Here is a 20,917-nt window from a genome sequence, read left to right on the forward strand (position 1 = left end):
GAAGGGGGGAAGAGGAGAGGAGAGGAGAGGAGAGGAGAGGAGAGGAGAGGAGAGGAGAGGAGAGGAAAGTGAGAATTGGGGAGAAGAGAGACAGAGACAGAAGCTGCCTCTTCGAGAGGGAGATGGAAAATAAAGGACTCGAGCTAAAACTGAACATCAGTTTGCCTCAGTGGACAGGGGAGAGAGTGAGTGTGGCTCTTAAAGGGACAGAGCCACCCATTACAGTGTTAACATTTCTTTTCCTTTTAAAAGTCTTCTTTCTTTTAATTTTTGTATTCACTTTAGCACATTTTTCTGATATTTGCCATAGAGGTGCTCTAAGTTTTAAGATGTATGTATGGTGTACTGTTTTAGATTGTAGTGTAGCTGACCTTCCTTTAACATTTTGTCTAAATGGTGAAACTTGTTTTCCTGTCCCTGTTTTCCCTCTTTACTTCTACTCCTCTACTACTTTTTCTTTTTAAGGATAAAATGCTTTCTACTACCTGTTAAAAAAATACTGACTAAAAATGTTGTTTATTGATGTCAAATATATTATTATAGGCATAAAGTTGTAGGAGAGGCCTGCATGACTAATAAGTTATAAATATTTCAAGCACATCACAAATATAATAAAAGGCTACATAATTAATGTTTTCAGATAAGTGGAACTATCCTCACTTCTAGTCTGTACCAGAATCAGTTCAAACACTAGAAATAAATTAGAGAAGATTGGTAGCATCTATGTAACTTTTATAAAGTATGAAAGTACTGTCTTTGATATTCAGAAAATAAATATCTCCTATAACAATATAGAATGGTGTGCTATATTTAATAAGGACATGATTTTATATGTGGAAGGATGTACTAAGTTGTTTTAGTATACTGTATAGAAACCACTACTTAAATTTCACATTGTTTGATTTATTTATCTTTGATGAAATTTCATTTTCTTCTAACTCTTCTGTCTTGTTGAATGTATTTACAGTATGTTGATAATACCTTTCATAAATTGGGTTATTTTTATGTTTGTTTTTTCTAGACAGGATTTTGTTATAGCTTTGATGCCTTTCTTGGAACTCATTCTGTTGACCAGGCTGGCCTCAAACTCAGAGATCCACCTGCCTCTGCTTCTTAAGTGCTACGATTAAAGGCATGTGCCACCACCATCTGGCTAGAAGTTGGGTTCTTAAGGGGAAGAATCTCACATTGTCAGATAAATGTGGCTGATTGTGTTGGCCCACACCTGTAATCTCAGCAATCAGGAGGCTCAGACAAGAGGATCAGAAGTTCAAGTCCAGCTTGAGCTACATAGTGAGAATCTTAGAAATGTGTTCCATGTAGTCTTGGTTGGCAGTTTTATTAATAGCATTTTTGGTTACATTCTAGACTCTTTAAAGTGATTGAGATTTATTTATGATCTAGAATGTCATCTTGGTGAACATTGTGCAAACTTGGAAAAACATTCATTTTTTTTGCCTAACGGGACCTTTGTCATTGTTAATTAGATCATATTGGCTCATAGCTTGTTAAAGTCTCTATTCTGTCTCTTGATTCTCTACTTATTCACCAATTATAAAATGATGTTTAAATCTCTGAATTCTCTGTTTTATTTCTTCTTCTGTACCATTGAGTTTTTGCATTGTCTATTTTAAAATTTTGTTATTAGGCACAGAAATGTTAGGAATTTTGTATCTCTATGTGACTTTTTTCTTTAGAGATTCAGTCTCACTATTTAGCCCTGAATGACTTGAAACTCACTGTACTGAGTACTCACAGAGATACGCCTGCCTCTGACTACCATATGTAACCAGCATTTTTTATCTTTTTTTTTCAATTTTTTTTATTTTATTAAAAATTTCCATCTCCCCTCCTCCCATTTCCCTCCCCTCTCTTTCCCCCCACACCCCTACTCCCTCCCTTTCCAGGCCAAAGAGCAGTCAGGGATCCCTCCACTATGGGAAGTCCAAGGTCCTCCCAACTCCCCCCAGGTCGAGGAAGGTGAGCATCCAAACTGACAAGGCTCCCACAGAGCCTGTCCATGCAGTAGAATCAAAGCCCAGCACCATTGTCCTTGGCTTCTCAGTCAGCCTCCACCATAAGCCACATTCAAAGAGTCCGGTTTGATCACATGTTCCATCACTCCCATTCCAACTGGCCTTGGTGATCTCCCAATTGATCTGTCCCACCATCTCCATGGGTGAACGCACCCCTCACGGTCCTGAATTCCATGCTCATGTTCTCCTTCCTTCTGTTCCTCATTAGGACCTTGGGAGCTCAGTCCAGTGCTCCAATGTGGGTCTCTGTCTCTATCTCCATCCATCACCAGATGAAGGTTCTATGGTAATATGCAAGATAATCATCAGTGTGGCTATAAAACAAGGCCAGTTCAGGTACCCTTTCCTCTGCTGCCAAAGGAACAGACTGGGGACATCTCGTTGGACACCTGGGAACCCCTCCAGAGTCAAGTCTCTTGCCAACCCTAAAATGGCTCCCTTAATTAAGATATCTACTTCCCTGCTCCCACATCCACCCCTCCTCCATCCCAACCATCCCATTCCCTCAAGCTCTCCCCATCCTCTCCTTCTCCCTTCTCTCCCCCCATTTCCCCTTATCCCCACCTCACCCCCACTCCCGTGCTCCCAACCCCTGCCCAGCAATTTTGTCAATTTCCAGTATCCAGGATGATAACAGTATGTTTTTCTTTAGGTTCACCTTCTTGTTTAGCTTCTCGAGGATTATGAATTATAGGCTCTATGTGTATATGTGCCACACCTTCTTTATCCATTCTTCTATTGAGGGGCACCTAGGTTGTTTCCAGGTTCTGGCTATTACAAATAATGCTGCTATGAACATAGTTGAACAAATGCTTTTGTAGTATGATTGGGCATCTCTTGGGTATATTCCCAAGAGTGGTATTGCTGGGTCCTGAGGTAAGTTGACTCCCAATTTCCTGAGAAACCACCACACTGCTTTTAAAACTGGTTGCACAAGTTTGCATTCCCACCAGCAATGGATGAGTGTACCTCTTACTCCAAATCCTCTCCAGCATAGGCTATCATTGGTGTTTTTTTTTAGCCATTCTGACAGGTGTAAGATGGCATCTCAAAGTTGTTTTGATTTGCATTTCCCTAATCTCTAAGGAGTTTGAGCATGACCTTAAATGTCTTTTGGCCATTTGAACTTCGTCTGATGAGAATTCTCTGTTCAGTTCCATGCCCCATTTTTTAATTGGGTTAATTAGCATTTTAAAATCTATTTTCTTGAGTTCTTTATATATTTTGGAGGTCAGACCTTTGTCTGATGTGGGGTTGGTGAAGATCTTCTCCTAGTCAGTAGGTTGCCTTTTTGTCTTACTGACCTGTCCTTTGTTTTACAGAAGCTTCTCAGTTTCAGGAGGTCCCATTTATTCATTGTTGCTCTTTTTATCTGTGCTACTGGGGGTTCTACATAGGAAGTTGTCTCCTGTGCCCATGTGTTGTAGACTACTTCCCACTTTCTCTTCTGTCAGACTCAGTGTGGTCAGATTTATTAAGGTCTTTAATCCATTTGGACATGAGTTTTGTGCATGGTGATCTATTTTCATTCTTCTACAGGTTGACATCCCGTTATGCTAGGACCATTTGTTAAAGATGCTTTCTTTCTTCCATTGTATACTTTTAGCTCCTTTGTTGAAAATCAGATGTTCATATGAAGGTGTAAATCTCAAACAATCCCACACCAGTTTGGAATTATGATTAATAGAATGGTTGTTTATTTAAAGGGGAAAAACTTACAGATTACCGCCCCAGACAACAGCCCTCTGTGCAATCAGGAAGGGAGCCTAGTCGCCGGAAGCAGAGCCGGAAGCCAGAGAGCGAGTGGAGGGAATGGCCGCATTTTTAAAGAGAGAGACCGTGCCCCAATGGGCTGGTATCTCAGCGGCTATTGGCTGAAGGAGCGGAAGGAGCTCCCGCAACACCTCCCCTTTTTGTTTAAGTAAGAGTTCTAAACCTACTATGAAATTAATTACAATAAGTACAAATACCCTAGTGTAACTTGCTTAAGTCTTGTATAATAAATAACTTGGCCAAGTCATGAGAGGAAATAAACTACATTTATATAGTCTTCAACCCCTTCAAAGATCTGAGAAGGGAAATAATGTTACCTGAGTAATTAGGAAGTGCATTCAAACAACTTCCAAAACATGCAACAAATCACAGAGACAATTAGCTACCTGGACAGTTACCCAAAGTCACGTTTGCAGCATTGAAGCATCGATTTTGGCTAAGGCATAACGTAATTGACATACCATTTTCAAAGGCAAGAAACTTTTCAAAACTATCTTACCCTGTCTTGGCAGGATATGACAGTCCTGTTTTATCCTTTTACGGATACTCTGTATCTGTCAGTGGTTGAAGTATGGGCATTTCTTTGCCCAGAGGCCAATTCCACCAAGAAGAAAGGCTCCACTTGGAGTGTCTTTGGTGCTCAACATTCTCTCGGAAATAGATCGGTGTTGCCAGGAGCAATTGTGTCTCAATACCAAATTATTTGTCTACCATGGAACTCTGGGTTAAATTAAAGGCCATTTTCTAAAGCTCTTTGAAGAGGCTGAAGATTATCTATCTATACTAAGTATAATCTTTACGTATCTAATGAATCTGATTAGTATAATTATAAATGACAACATAGATGACTATTGATCTATATAATTCTCAATACCTATCTAACTTAAAGCCTAAGACAATAAACAACTGCAATAAATGAGGAAAATATGACCTCCAAATATAAACAATGTACAAATATACGATGCAATATGGTAAATAGATATCAATAAACAATATATAAGTATCTTAATCAGAGGTAGAAATGTACACTGCAATATGGTATATATATATATATATATATATATATATATATATATATATCAATACAATATATATCCATACATAAAAAATGTGTTAAACAGGTAGAAACGTGCATGCATACAATAGTCAATATAATTTAACTTTCTATCAATATACAAGAATCAATACCAATGTATTTGTCTAAAAACAGTAACTCACGATTACAAATCTATTTATTATCCCATCATCCAATTATCCCTCTTGTGTTCAAATAGATCCCTGAGCTTATAAAATTCCTCCCCAACCCCTCAACCCTCAACCGTATACAAATTATAATCAACCCTTAAATAATGTCCCTAAACCCAAGGACAAACTTTACTGGGAGAGGGGACATCCTCTAGAATTACTTACAGCTGTCATGGGGGCGACATTCTTTCTGGGGGAGCCTGTGAAAGTAAAATGATGGTAAAATTTCAAGATCAATGTCTTTTAAAATTGCAAATAGTCTCTGAGTATTTTGTGCAGGTCTGGCCAGAATGTTGTACAAGATGTGCACCATTTCAGCTAACCAAGTTGGAACTGTCTTGTGCAGCTGGTACCCAAAACGGGTCTTGTAGTAGCGCTATCATTATCATGACATCATATCAACCAGGTGGAATTGTTATTATAGGGCCCCATCTTCTTCCTGGAAACTTCAAATGTCACTGCAAGAAAAACTCATTGTTCATTGTGAAAAACTTAAACATTAATCATCTAGACATATTTAGACATACACATATTCAGTGAAAGGTATGATAGATATGAAGAAAAGCAAAGATGTTTTCTAAACTCATATTTCTTTCTGTCATATATCATGTCTCTTAACATGAGACAGAAACTCTAGAAACTTTGGGTTTTTTCTTAACTTAAGAGTGTCTGAGCCAGAGTCCAACTGCAAAACCAGCTCTATAAATTTAGAAATATGATTTAGTATATTTTACTTACGGAACTTATTCAGTTTTCTTGATAATTCCTATTGGGTAGTTATTTCTCCATCTGTTAGTATTCAAACATCCAGGGTCCCTTGAATTTTTCAAAGATGAATGTTTACCTGTGCAGATAAGAACAGAACCCTGCCATCATTCTATATGTTTTTCTTACCGCCTGTATGAATATCGTCATTGTGGATGAGCTGTCATTTCACCTTTCCAAGAGGTTTCTCCTCTTCAAATCGAACCTTTATTAATTTTGATGCTATCCACATTTTTTCTTCTCCTATGGAAACAAGAGCAAAACCCCTTCCCCAACATAGCACATCTCCTGGCTTCCATTGAGAGGTCAGCACATCTTTGAAATAAATCAGTTGATTTAGTTCAGCAGCCTTTTCCATTACCCAATGTCTTTCTGCCGCTGTTGTTCCTTTCTCATTAGCGATAAGAAAATTCAAGGTTAATAAAGCATTATGTAATCTATTTCTGGGGTTATTTTTCATCACTTTCTGTTTGTTCAGCATATCCTTTATGGTACGATTTTATCTTTCTATAACTGCCTGACCTGTAGGATTATTTGGTATACCTGTAATATGCTTTATATTATACTCAAAAAAGCATTTCATTTTCTTAGATACATATGCTGGACCATTGTCTGTCTTTATTTGTGCAGGTATACCCATGATGGCCATAACTTCCAACAAATGTGTGATTACTGACTGAATCAGCCTTTTCTGAGCTCAGGGCAGTAGCCCATTGAAAACCTGAATACGTGTCTATGGTGTGGTATACATATTTTAATTTAACAAATTCCATAAAGTGAAACATCCATCTGCCAGATTTCATTCCTTTGAGTACCCTTTGAGTTATTCCTTGCAAGCAATGGTGTTTGATTACAGAAAGAACAAGTAGGACATCTCCTTATAATGTCCTTAGTTTGTTGCCATGTACTGGAAAAATCTTTCTTTAAGCCTTTATTATTGACATGATACTTTTTATGAAATTCTGAGGCCTGCAACACGCTTCAAATCAATAATCGGTCAATTTCAGCATTACCTTGTGCTAGAGGACCAGGCAGACCCGTATGGGAACGGATGTGTATTATGTACATTGGACAAAGCCTATTCCTAATTATGTCTTGTACCTGGATAAACAATGAAGTCAACTCTGTCATCTGGAATAAATTCAGCAGTTTCAATATGCAAGATAACTCTTTCTGCATATTGTGAATCTGTAACTATATTAAGAAGTTCTTTAAAGTCCCTTAGCACCATAAGAATGGCATATAATTCTGCCTTCTGGACATAATTATAAGGGCTTTGTTCCACCTTACTCAATTCATCTTACTTGTAACCTGCTTTCCCTGATTTATTTGCATCAGTATAAAATTTAAGGGCTCCAGTTATTGGAGCATCACATACAATTCTAGGAAGAATCCAAGAAGTTCTCTTTATGAGGTTAAGTCTATCACTTTTGGGATAGTTGCTATTAACTTCTCTCAAAAAATTAGCACAAGCTCTTTGCCATGGTTCAGTGTCTTCCCATAACGTTTTTATTTCCTCAGTAGTAAAAGGCTCTGTAATTTCTAATGGGTCTATACCTGCTAGTTGACGAAGTCTCAGCTTACCTTTTATAATTAATTCAGAGACTTTTTCCACATAAGTTTTTAATTTTTTACATGGCTTATTAGGTATAAATATCCACTCTAAAATAATATCTTCTCTCTGCATTAAAATCCCTGTAGGAGAAATTCTGAAAGGCAATATGGCTAGAAAGCAGCTAAGATTTGGGTTCACCCTTTCACATGTGCCTCCTGTAATTTTTCCTCAATCATTGTCAGTTCCTTTTCTGCTTCATCTGTCAGTTTTCTGGGACTATTCAAATCTTTATCACCATCTAAGGTTTTGTTTAAATGAACTATTAGATCAGGTGTAATCCCAACAGCTGGTCATAGACTGGAAATGTCTCCTAACAATCTTTGGAAGTCATTAAGAGTCTGTAACCGGTCTCTCCTAATATGTGCCTTTTGCGTTTTAATTTTCTCTAACCCTATTCTGTAGCCTAGGTAATTAATAGAATTTCCTCTTTGAATTTTTTCAGGGGCAATTTGTAGTCCCCATTTAGGCAAGACTTTCTTCTTCAAACATCTTTTCTAAAGTATATTTGAATCAGATAACAAAATGTCATCTATGTAATGAGAATTTATGGACTTGGGAAATTGCTTACGAATTATTTCCAATGGCTTACTTACAAAATATTGGCACAATGTAGGACTATTGAGCATACCCTATGGGAGGACAGTCCATTGATATCTCCTAGTAGGCTGAGAATTATTATAAGTAGGCACTGTGAAGGCAAATTTTTCTCTATCCTTTTCTTGTAAAGGTATAGTGAAAAAACAATCTTTCAAATCAATAACTATAAGAGGCCATCCTTTTGGTAATAGAGAAGGCAATAGAGAATAGGCAATAGAGAAGGCAATAGAAGGTAATAGAGAATTCCAGATTGTAGTGGGCCCATAGGTTGAATTACCTTGTTGACAGCTGTTAGATCTGTCACCATTCTCCATTTTTTTTTACAACAAACACAGGAGAATTCCAAGGGCTGGTTGTCTCTTCAATATGGTGAGCATCTAGTTGGTCTTGTACCAGCTGTTCCAATGCCTGTAATTTATCTTCAGCTAGAGGCCACTGTTTGATTCATACTGGCTTTTCAGTTAGCCATTTTAACAGTAGGGCTGCTGGTACCTCTAAAGGTTTGCTATTTGCTGTATGTTCTTGTACAGCCTGAATGGATGGTAACCTTTTTGCATAATACCTCATCATATCCTTCCCAGAATTATGAGTTCCTGGAACTACAGGAATGTTAATCTGGGTATTCCATTGCTGTTAAGGCCCTATAAATTTATTGCAATATTGGCTATATATGGCCTTAGTCTTCCTATTTGCCCTTCAGGCCCTATGCATTCAACCCATCTTGTGCTTTGTTTTACACGAGATAAGAGTTCCAATTCCTAGGAACTGAGCATCTACCTCTTGAAGAGGCCAATTCAGATGCCGAGATTCTGGAGTAATGATACTTACATCCACACCTGTGTCTAATAAGCCTTCAATAAAAATGCCATTTATACACTCTTAGCTTTGGTCTTTGATCGTTATTAGAAGTCTGCCAAAATATACGTTTACTCTGTGCTACTGGATTTTTTGACTTGTCCTCCACATGTAATTCATCATTTAGACCAGTATTACATTTTACAGCAGAAATTGGAGCTTTTAATTTTCTTGGTTAGGCAGGTTCTCAACTGTATCTGGGAATGACTGGGCCACTGTTGGCTTGGGGGCCTGCGAGAGGCCCCTCAAGGGGTTTCCCGATGGTATCGGGTTGCCTTGTCTGTCTGTTGTTGACCTGCATTCGTTGGACCAATGTCGGCCTTTACCGCATCTCCTACATATATCTGAAGGCCGAGGTCTCCTATTTTTGTCATTCCCAGAGGAGATATTATTCCTAGAAGTTCTTTGTCTGCAATCTCTTTGCAGATGTCCTAATTTACCACAATTAAAACACCTGGCAGTTTGATGTCTCCTCATTGCTTTGGAAATTGCTTCTCCTACCCAAGATTCATCATTATAGTTAAACTTCTCAACATTCATCGTATGCTGAATCCATTCATCCATAGGTGCTGATCTAGACTTTAAAGGCCCAATTATCTTTTTGCAATCTACATTTGCATTTTCAAAAGCTAGAGATTCAAGAAGTATTCATCTAGCTTCTGGGTCTGTTACCCCTATGTCCAGAGCCTTAATTAATCTTTGCAAAAAGTCAATAAAGGGTTCTTTCTTTCCCTGCCTAATCCTGGTATATGATTCGACCCCTTTTGCTGGATCTTGTATCCTATTCCAAGCATTTAAGGCTGCTTGGTGACATAGACATAATACTTCGTCGTCGTAAAGAGCTTGGACCTGTGGATCAGCATATGCTCCTACACCAAGAATTTGATTTTGGGAAACCTCCACACCTTTCGCTCTTCCTTGCTATTCCATATTTGGATTCTGCTCTGAAATAAATTCCACACATCAAGGAAGGTCCATCATCTAAAACTGTAGACACTGAGAGAAATCATGGGGGGTAGCTCTGAAATTAGAAGCCCAAGTCCTTATCATTTCCTTAACAAATGCAGAGTGCAAGCCATAATTAACGACAGCTTGCTTAGTTTGTTTTAGATCATTCAGTTCTATTGGCTTCCATCTAGCTTCTTTAACTCCCTTTGAGCCTTTAGAAGCTGACGCCTTGTCAGAATAAATTATAGGGTATGTCACTAAAACCCTGGGTAAGCCAGTTCTAATAGCTGGTGGTGGCATTGTATCCTGTCCTTGTGCCTCCTTATTCTGTTTACCAGCTTCAAAAAGTTCTTCAATCTTTTCAAATCTTTTTATCATTGTCTCTCTTAAATCCTGAGTCTTCTGACCTATATGTGTTTCTAGTGATTTCACTAAGGTATCAATTTTTTGGTCCCTATTCTGTATCTGTGTTTCCAAAGTTTTAATTTTTTCTTTCATAGATAACATGTCCTCCTTAAACTTTTCTTGTATATCATGTTGATTCCCATCTTGGAGGTACATTCTGTCTGTTACCTTATCAAAACTTTTTTGATAACGTCTGAACATCAAATTCAACAGCCTGAACCCTTTCAGGTAACTTCCTAGTACCCTTGGATATGGAATCAGTTTTGTCTATCATAGTATCCACTTGTTCAGATAACCTCTGATTTTTAATAATTTTAATCCTTTCAACTAATTGTTCATTATTATTCCATAGAGATTGTATCATTCTTACGAGTGCCTTATTCTTCCTTAATGATAGAATATGGAAAATAAAACTGAAAACTAGTAACAAGTAAATTAAGGTATTCCCATAATCATATAAACCATGCATGATATAATCCATTGTATTAGTAAACAAAACAGAAAAATTGGCGTTGGAAACTAAAACTGCCATATTACCTATTATCCAGCCGATGGCGCTGTTGCAGAGTTGCGACTAGACCCGCTGCAAAGTTGACTAAAACGGGGTCCTGTTTCAGTGTCCGCCTTAGTATTTGTTAAAAACTGAGGAATACTAGTTGCTCAACAAAGTAAATGTAATTAAATCAATTCCATACACGGAACCAGAAACCCAGAATCCAGGTTTAGAGAAGAGCAACCCGGAAGCTGCATATGGCCTCCACATGACAGAGTCGCCCTAAGGGGTTGCAATTTTCAGCAACTGCCTGCACTGTGGTTCGAGCCACTTAAGCGCTGAGCTTGCAAGGGAGACTTAAAAAACGTCTTAGCAAAGAATAGGTCAGGCGGGCAGAGACTGTGCTGGCCTGTGGAGTTTAAATCCACGTGGGGAGGCAAACAATAGGGTGGGTGGGGACTTGAAGTCAATCTGAGACCTGTAAAGGGAAATTATAAAGAATTTCAGCAAGAAAAGCCACTGTGTGATAATTTATATTAAACGCTGTCTCCATGCACAAGGCACAGGCCGCAGCTGAGGGAGGGAGGGCTCGCGCCAAGCCGTGCTGGCAGCAGGCAGCCGAGCAGGGAAAGGAGGGGTCCTAAAATCAAAAGTTCCTGTGCCAGATGAAGGCGTAAATCACAAACAATCTCACACCAGTTTGGAATTATGATTAATAGAATGGTTGTTTATTTAAAGGGGAAAAACTTACAGATCACGGTCCCAGACAACAGCCCTCTATGCAATCAGGAAGGGAGCCTAGTCTCGGAAGCAGAGCCAGAAGCCAGAGAGCGAGTGGAGGGAATGGCCACATTTTTAAAGAGAGAGACCGTGCCCCATTGGGCTGGTATCTCAGCGGCTATTGGCTGAAGTAGTGAAGGAGCTTCCATAACGTTCATAGACTTGTGAATTAATATCTGGGTCTTCGATTCTATTCCATTGGTCAACATCCCTGTTTTTGTTCCAATACCAAGCTGTTTTCATTACTGTAGCTCTGTAATAGAGTTTGAAGTCAGGGATAGTAATGCCTCCAGAAGTAGTTTTATTGTATAGAATTGTTTTGGCTCTCCTGGGTTTTTTGTTTTTCCATATAAAGTTGATTACTGTTCACTCAAGGTCTGTGAAGAATTTTGTTGGGATTTTTAATGGGGATTTCATTGAATTTATAGATTGCCTTTGGTAGAATTGCCATTTTTGTTGACTCTACCCATACAAGAGCATGGGAGATTCTTCCATTTTCTGGTTTTCTCTTCAATTTCTTTCTTCAAAGCCTTAATGTTTTTGTCAAATAGATCTTTCACTTCCTTGGTTATTGTTACTCCAAGATACTTTATGCTATTTGTGGCTATCATGAAAGGTGATGTTTTTCTGATTTCCCTCTCTGCTTCTTTATCTTTTGTGTATAGGAGGGCTATTCATTTTTTTTTTTTTTGACTTGATCTTGTGTCCTGCAACATCACTGAAGGTATTTATCAGCTGAAGGAGTTCTTTGGTGGTGCTTTTGGGGTTACTGATGTACACTATCATATCATCTGCAAATAATGAAAGTTTGACTTCTTTCTTTCCGATTCGAATCCCCTTGATCTCCTTATGTTGTCTTATTGCTATTCCTAGAACTTCAAGCACTAGGTTGAAGAGATATGGTGAGAGTGGACAACCTTGTCTTGTTCCTGATTTTAGTGGAATGGCTTTTAGTTTCTCTCCATTTAATTTGATATTAGCTGTTGGCTTGCTGTATATTGCTTTTATTATATTTTGGAATAATCCTTGTATCCCTAATCTCTCCAAAACCTTTATCATAAAGGGGTGTTGAATTTTGTCAAATACTTTTTCAGCATCTAATGAAATGATCATTTTTTTTTCTTTCATTTTATTTATATGATGGATTACATTGATTGATTTTCGTATGTTGAACCAGCCCTGCCGATCTGGGCCTACTTGATCATAATATTTAATTGATGAAGCCTACTTGATCATAATATATAATTTTTTGGATGTGTTCTTCGATTTGGTTTGCCAGTATTTTATTTAGAATTTTTGCATCGATGTTCATGAGTGAAATTTGCCTGTAATTCTCTTTCTTCGTTAAGTCTTTGTGTTGTTTTGGTATGAGGGTGACTGTAGCTTCATAAAAGGAGTTTGGCAATGACTCATCGGTTTCTATTTTGTGAAACACATTAAGGAGTATAGGTATTAGCTCCCCTTGGACGTTCTGGTAGAATTCTGCATTGAAACCATCTGGTCCAGTGCTGTTTTTGGTAGGGAGATTTCTGATGACAGCTTCTAATTCCTCGCGACATACAGGTCTATTTAAACTGTTCACCTGGTCTTGATTTAATTTTGGTATATTGTATTTATCTTTAAAAGTGTCCATTTCTTTCACATTTTCCAACTTTGTGTCATACAGACTTTTGTAGTAAGGTCTAACGATTCTCTGAATTTCCTCTGTGTCTGTGGTTATGTCCCCCTTTTCATTTCTGATCTTGTTAATTTGCGTGTTCTCTCTCTATCGTTTGACACAAGGGCAGAGGTCGGGGCAGGGCAGGGTCAAGTGGAACCCAGAAACCCTGCAGCAGGAGCTGGGGTAGGGGGGTTGTGCTCTCTTCTGGGACAGACTGCCCCAGTATAGCACACACTCACCAGTCTGGATATGAAACTCCTCAGCACTGAAACAGGGCTACCTGTCTGGATGAAACTCCTCAGCACTGAAACCAGCATTCTGTATCTTTCATAATCTTTGATTAAAAAGGTCCTTTTACTTAAGTAGAACTATTCTGCCTCGAAATTGTTTTTCAAATTAATCTAAAATTCAAGTATCTTGTTACAGTTTTGTGTTTGATGATTTTTCAAGTAGTTTTTTGGGGAGGGCATGATGCTAGTAGATTGAGTAGGAAATAATTTAGTAAGAGGAAAAACAGGCCAATGAATATTAACACAGTTCAGTCATTATGAGACTGATGGGAATACTTTGGTGGGGCATGAATATTCAAGGAAATTTCTTTCCGGGGCTAACAACTGAGTCTAAAAGTACAGCTGAAAAATGGCAGCATGGAAAAAAATTGGTCAGAGAGCATGTGCAAGCTGAAAGGCAACAGTACCTTGGAAGGCTAAAACTTTCTAGAATACGGAAAGTGAATAGGTGTGGCCAGATGTGTTAGGAAAGGTTATTGATGCTAGATTATGTAAAGCTTCTTTTTAATGAGATTTATTGCTTTAGGTTATTAGTATTTATTTACTTTGTTAGTTACGTGTTGTAGGAATAACCCAAGAAGACAGAGAATATTGTTGTGATCATTGTAAAATAAAGAATTGAGAGAGTGTAGATATATTTCATAAAAAGCTCAAGGGTAAATAGATAGGAGATAGAATTTTACATTGATTATTTTGGCAGCTTCTAATAACTACAGTTTTTGTATCTAGCATTTTTCTAGGCTGTAGGAAAGTTTGTAGTTGACCTTATATGCAGTATAGAACTCTTTAAGGATTTATAAGTAGGGACATAAAATTTGTGTTTGTCCAAATGTTTAAAAGGAGTTAGAGTAGCAGAGCAGTATTTAATTTTTATATATTGTATAAGCTGAGTTTTCCAGCAGTTTTTCTGTACTTTTGTTCCTTTACAGCTTAAGTGAACATAGTAATGGTTCCCATATTATAGTAGTAGATAAAATAATTAAATGGAATAAATTAGTAAAGATTCAGTGACTTTAGCTGTGATGAGGTTGATGATATCCTCAGTAATGATAGATAATTTTTTTTTACCTCAAGCTTAATTTTAATCATTAAAGTATTATAGTTTGTCTTGTATCACTTGCAGACTTTAGGATGCCATTTTTCAACAAAATATTAACTACCACCTTCTGTCTCCCACTATTATTATTTTTATTTTTTAGTTCATGGGAAAACCAGATGGAGACTATTATACTCTGGATGACATGTTTGTCTCCAAAGCAGCTGAAAAAGAGCATCTTGGAGAAAGAGAAGACAGCCAGAGGAGGAAAGCGATTGCCGAACACAAGAGTCTTACTGAACAAATGGCCAAATGTCTGTACTGTTTTGATAGTTCTCAGTTTCCCAAGCATCTTATTGTTGCCATTGGTGTGAAGGTAAGAAATAAAACACAGACAAGGTACAGACGGTATATGCAAATTTGTTCGCTCATCAGATTTTTAGAAAATTTTTGCAAGTTTTTATTTTTGATTTTTCAAATGTTTTTGTTTTCTTTTTTCTTTCTTTTTTTTAATTAAAAATTTCCACCTCCTCCCCGCCTTCCTCTCCATTTCCTTTCCTCTCCCCCCACTCCCCTACCCCTCCCTCTCCAGTCCAAAGAGCAGTAAGGGACTGCCCTGTGGGAAGTCCATGGTCCTACCCCACTCCATCCAGGTATAGGAAGGTGAGCATCCAAACTGGCTAGGCCCGTTCAAAGCCAGTACATGCAGTAGGATCAAAACCAGTGCCATTGTCCTTGGCTTCTCAGCAGCCCTCATTGTCCGCCATGTTCTGGGAGTCCGGTTTTATCCCATGCTTTTTCAGTCCCAGTCCAGCTGGTCTGGGTGAGCTCCCATTAGATCCGCCCCACCATCTCAGTGGGTGGGTGCTCAGTGGGTGGATCCCATTAGATCCGCCCCACCATCTCAGTGGGTGGGTGCTCTCCTCGCAGTCCTAACTTCCTTGCTCATGTTCTCCCTCCTTCTGCTCCTCATTTGGACCTTGGGAGCTCAGTCTGATGCTCCATTGTGGGGCTCTGTCTCTATCCATTGCCAGATGAAGGTTCTGTGGTGATATGCAAGATATTCATCAATATGGCTATAGGATTGGACCATTTCAGGCTCCCTGTCCTCAGCTGCCCAAGGACCTAGCTGGGGATATCTCCCTGCACAGCTGGGAACCCCTCTATAGTCAAGACTCTTGCCAACACTAAAATAGCTTCCTTAATTAAGATATATATTGCCCTGCTCCCATATCCACCCTTCCTTTATCCCAAGCATCCCATTCCCCCATGCTCTCCCCATCCTCCCCTTCACACTTTTCTCTCCCCATCTCTCCTTATCCCCATCTGACCCCACCCCCAAGTTCCCAATTTTTGCGCGGCAATCTAGTCTACTTCCAATATCCAGGAGGATAACTGTATGTTTTTCTTTGGGTTCACCTTCTTATTTAGCTTCTCTAGGATCACGAATTATAGGCTCAATGTCCTTTATTTATTATGGCTATAAACCAATTATGAGTGAGTACATCCCATGTTCATCTTTTTGGGTCTGGGTTGCCTCACTCAGAGTAGTGTTTTCTATGTCCATCCATTTGCATGCAAAATTCAAGATGACCTCATACCTATACTCCTTAATGTATTTCACAATATAGAAACAGAAGAGTCATTGCCAAATTCCTTTTATAAAGCTACAGTTACCCTGATACCAATACCACACAAAGACTCAACCAAGAAAGAGAATTACAGGCCAATCTCACTCATAAACACCGATGCAAACCTTCTCAATAAAATACTGGCAAACTGAATCCAAGAACACTTTAAAAATTTATCTATTACAATCAAGTAGGCTCATCCCAGAGATGCAGGGCTGGTTCAACATACGAAAATCTATCAATGTAATCCATCACATAAGTAAACTGAAAGAAAGAAACCATATGATCATTTCATTAGATGCTGAAAAAGCATTTGACAAAATTCAACACCCCTTTATGATAAAGGTCTTGGAGAGATTAGGGATACAAGGGTCATACCTAAATATAATAAAAGCTATTTACAGCAAACCAACAGCTAACATCAAATTCAATGGAGAGAAACTCAAAGCCATCCCACTAAAATCAGGAACACAACAAGGCTGTCCACTCTCTCCATATCTCTTCAATATAGTGCTTGAAGTTCTAGCAATAGCAATAAGATAACATAAGGGGATCAAGGTGATTCGAATTGGAAAGGAAGAAGTTAAACTTTTGTTATTTGCAGATATTATAGTGTACATAAACGACCCCCAAAACTCCACCAAAGAACTCCTACAGGTGATAAACACCTTTAGTAACAAGGCAGGATACAAGATCAACTCAAGAAAATCAGTTAGTTGCCCTCCTATACACAAAGGATAAAGAAGCAGAGAGGGAAATCAGAGAAGTATCACCTTTCAAGATAGCCAGAGTTTGCATGAATTATCTTGGGGTAACTCTAACCAAGGAAGTGAAGATCTATTTGACAAGAACTTTAAGTCTTTGAAGAAAGAAATTGAAGAGAAAACCAGAAAATGGAAGGATCTCCCTTGCTGTTGGATTGGGAGGGTCAACATAGTAAAAATGGGAATTCTACCAAAAGCAATCCATAGATTCAATGCAATCCCCATCAAGGACCCATCAAAATTCTTCACAGATCTTGAGAGAATAATAATCAACTTTATATGGAAAAACAAAAAACCCAGGAGAGACAAAACAATCTTATACACTAAAGGAACTTCTGGAGGTATTACCATCCCTGACTTCAAACTCTGTTACAGAGCTACAGTATTGAAAACAGCTTGGTATTGGCATAAAAACAGAGAAGTTGACCAATGGAATCGTATAGAAGACCCGGATCTTAAACCACAAACCTATGAACACCTGATTTTCGATAAAGAAGCTAAAAGGACACAATGGAAGAAAGAAAGCATCTTCAACAAATGGTGCTGGCATAACTGAATGTCAACCTGTAGAAGATTGAAAATAGACCCATATCTATCACCATGCACAAAACTCAAGTCCAAATGGATTAAAGACCTCAATATGAATCTGAACACACTGAACCTGATAGAACAGAAAGTGGGAAGTGCTCTACAAAGTATGAGCACAGGAAACTGCTTCCTACGTATAACCCCAGCAGCACAGACATTAAGGGCAACGTTGAATAAATGGGACCTCCTGAAACTGAGAAGCTTCTGTAAAGTAAAGGACACAGTAAGACAAAAAGGCAACCTACTGACTGGGAAAAGATCTTCACAACCCCACATCAGACAAAGGTCTGATCTCCAAAATATATAAAGAACTCAAGAAACTAGACTTTAAAATGCTAATTAACCCAATTTAAAAAATGGGGTACTGAACTGAACAGAGAATTCTCAACAGAAGAAGTTCAAATGGCCAAAAGACATTTAAGGTCATGCCCAACCTCCTTAGCGATCAGGGAAATGCAAATCAAAACAACTTTGAGATACCATCTTACACCTGTCAGAATGGCTAAAATCAAAAACACCAATGATAGCCTTTGCTGAAGAGGATTTGGAGTAAGGGGTACACTCATCCACTGCTGGTGGGAATGCAAACTTGTGCAACCACTTTTAAAAGCAGTGTAGTGGTTTCTCAGGAAATTCGGGATCAACCTACCGCAGGACCCAGCAATACTACTCTTGGGAATATACCCAAGAGATGCCAAATCATATTACAAAAGCATTTGTTCAACTACGTTCATAGCAGCATTATTTGTAATAGCCATAACCTAGAAACAACCTAGATGCCCTTCAGTGGAAGAATGGATGAAGAACGTGTGGAATATATACATATTAGAGTACTACTCAGTGGTAAAAAACAATGACATCTTGAATTTTGCATGCAAATGGATTGAAATGTTTTTGTTTTCTAAGTTACCACAATTCTTAGGATCTTTGATAGACAACATAATTCTATTTTGTTAAGAATATAATTCTGGCTCTTCTATTTTCTAGCTTTATGTCCTAATGATTGAATTTAAATAACCATTAAAATCTTCCCTTAGAGTCTTTTCCTAAAGCAGCTTTCATTTCTTTACTTACTTTCTCATAGAGTATATTTGAACTCTTGTAGACTGTGTCATAGTTTGAAAACTTACTAAAGTTATTTTACCTTGGTTGGGTTTTTCCCAGTGTCTTGAAGCTTCAGGAGTACAGAAATAGATAACTTTTTACACCATTGTATTCCAAGCATCTTATCTTCACAGTATATCATAATCATTTATTCAAAAAATACTTGTTGATGACTATTTTTTACATTATATAAATTAGGTCATTTAAAAAAGTTTTTTCTTTTAAGGATTTGGTGGGGGCAGTATTATTGAGATTTGATTCTAGGGCTCCACCTAGGCAAGTGCTCTAGGTAGTTATACTTCTGAAGCTTATATTCTATTGAAATATAATAAAATAAGCAAATTAAACTTTACCCTGGTTCAGAAGGATATTGTCATAAAGTGAGGGACAAAATCATGCAAGGTGTTAGTTTGAAAATGCGTTCTAGAAATCTTCTGAGGCACCAGTGAATGAAAAGCCTTTATAGGGAACAAAGAAAAGAAAGACACCTAGAGTAGCCCTCCTGTAATCCTGGCACTTGGGAGACAGAGTCCAGCAGATCTCTCAACTGGAAGCCAGCATAGTCTACAGAGAGTTCCAGGACAGCCAGGACCACACAGAAAAACCCTGTTTAAGGGAAAAAAAATACTGGAGCAGATTAAATGAAAATGGGTGACTGAGGCTGAATGAAGAAGTTCTAGTTTTAGGAAGTAAAAGTTTAGGGAACATTCATATTTATTATCTTTCTCATCACTCATATACATATGAATATCTCCTTGTATATAATAAAAAAGTAGTTCTGGGTTATAGATAATTCATATATGTAAATAGAGTTTAACCATAAAGGTAAAGCTATTCTGGACTCATTTTCTTTCCCTCAGCTGGGTTAACTCAGTTTTCTCCCATAATGAGAGAAATTGCTGATACACATAGTTTAGACTGTCAACAAAAGAAAACAAAAAGCTTCTTTTCTAGAGCCAAGCTTGAATGAGCATAGCCCAAAAACACTGATTTAGGTCACCTCAAGTTCCATATTCCAGGGTGGAATAAGCAATTTCTTAATGTTTTTGGAATAACAGATCAAGGAAAAAACTCACCAAGATACTTTTCATATATGTTCATGAAAACAGCAGGTAGGTAAGTTATAGAACAGCCAGGAAATCTCAGCAATCTGAAGCTGACATTCTGGAAGGTTTGCCTATTGGTCACAGGGATGTTAGGTCTTACACGAGAAGGGAAATAAATGACTATTAAGGGGTAAAAGGTTAGCTCAGGGTAATTTGGTTCTTGACTTCTAGCACTTTAGGCTCCTCAACAAGTACAGCTCTGTCTGATTCAGTAGCTCTAAACAGCGTAAGGTGCAGTTCTTCCGAGAACTTCCATTCATACGATTTACATTGTGTCTTTTTATTTTTCAAATAAATGTTTTTAGTGTTTGTAAGTATTTAGTTCTCTCAGATAAAAGATCAAATGGCATTTGTTCTTGTCCTTTCTTGGTAAATCTTAGTTTTTGATGTCGGTCAATGAAAACTGAGACTCGTGCTCTAAATTTCAAGTTTATTAGAAACTATTTCTATGGCGTTTTAAGTATAAATAGCATCTTTGAGGGTATTGAAATAAAACTAGTTCATAAAAGCAAATCTGCCTTTTTAAATACTTATGGTTTCACTACTGTATTCTCATTTGTTATAATCTTAACTAAATAACACATCATTAAAATTTGCCCCTAGGTTTATTTATGTTTACCCAATTTCCAGTCTCTTACTGAGGGCCACTGCCTCATAGTCCCTCTGCAGCATCTTCAAGCAGCTACAATGTTGGATGAAGATATCTGGGAGGAGATTCAGGTCAGTACTGTCATGCTCATTGTCTGGAAGGCTCATGAGGAGGTTTTGCAAATTATTATGATAAATTCAAACAGGTTTGATAGAACATTATGTTTCCATCTCTTACTATTATTTTCTCCACATTCTTGTTTTGAAATCTTTTGTTTACTGAGTGAACTAACAAAGTAATTACTTTTAAAAATCAATTTGATTTATAATTAGTGCTTTGTGCAGCTTGAGATAATAATTCTTACTAAATATTAGAAGAAAGAAGTTCCTAAGAATGAAAATATTGGAGTCAGAGCTTTACAGGCAGCAATTATTGTTTGCCCTCTGACTATGGTGATTGTGCTGCCATATCAGCCCCCGTTTCTTCTTGGATCCCTTTATAGCATACTCTGGCAATGAAGTCAGTTACATGAGTTAGTTATATAGTTTTGTGGCTGATACTTTGAGAGACTGAAAGGCATAGCATGGGTTAAATTGTTGCTGAATTATTTCAAGACCTCATATTGACCAAGAAAGAA

At 37.9% G+C, this 20,917-nt stretch overlaps 1 protein-coding gene across 1 annotated transcript in view; it reads left to right on the forward strand.

The window, feature by feature from the left end:
• Nucleotides 1-20,917, forward strand: part of Cwf19l2 (CWF19 like cell cycle control factor 2) — a 111,884-nt gene that overhangs the window by 68,683 nt on the left and 22,284 nt on the right. Inside the window, exons 13-14 of the mRNA XM_038324071.1 lie at nt 14,662-14,874; nt 20,295-20,411. Coding sequence (XP_038179999.1) covers nt 14,662-14,874; nt 20,295-20,411 — 330 coding nt within the window. The remainder of the gene's footprint in view (nt 1-14,661; nt 14,875-20,294; nt 20,412-20,917) is intronic.

The sequence above is a fragment of the Arvicola amphibius genome, chromosome 3 (assembly GCF_903992535.2).
Source record: "Arvicola amphibius chromosome 3, mArvAmp1.2, whole genome shotgun sequence".
Lineage (NCBI taxonomy): Eukaryota > Metazoa > Chordata > Mammalia > Rodentia > Cricetidae > Arvicola > Arvicola amphibius.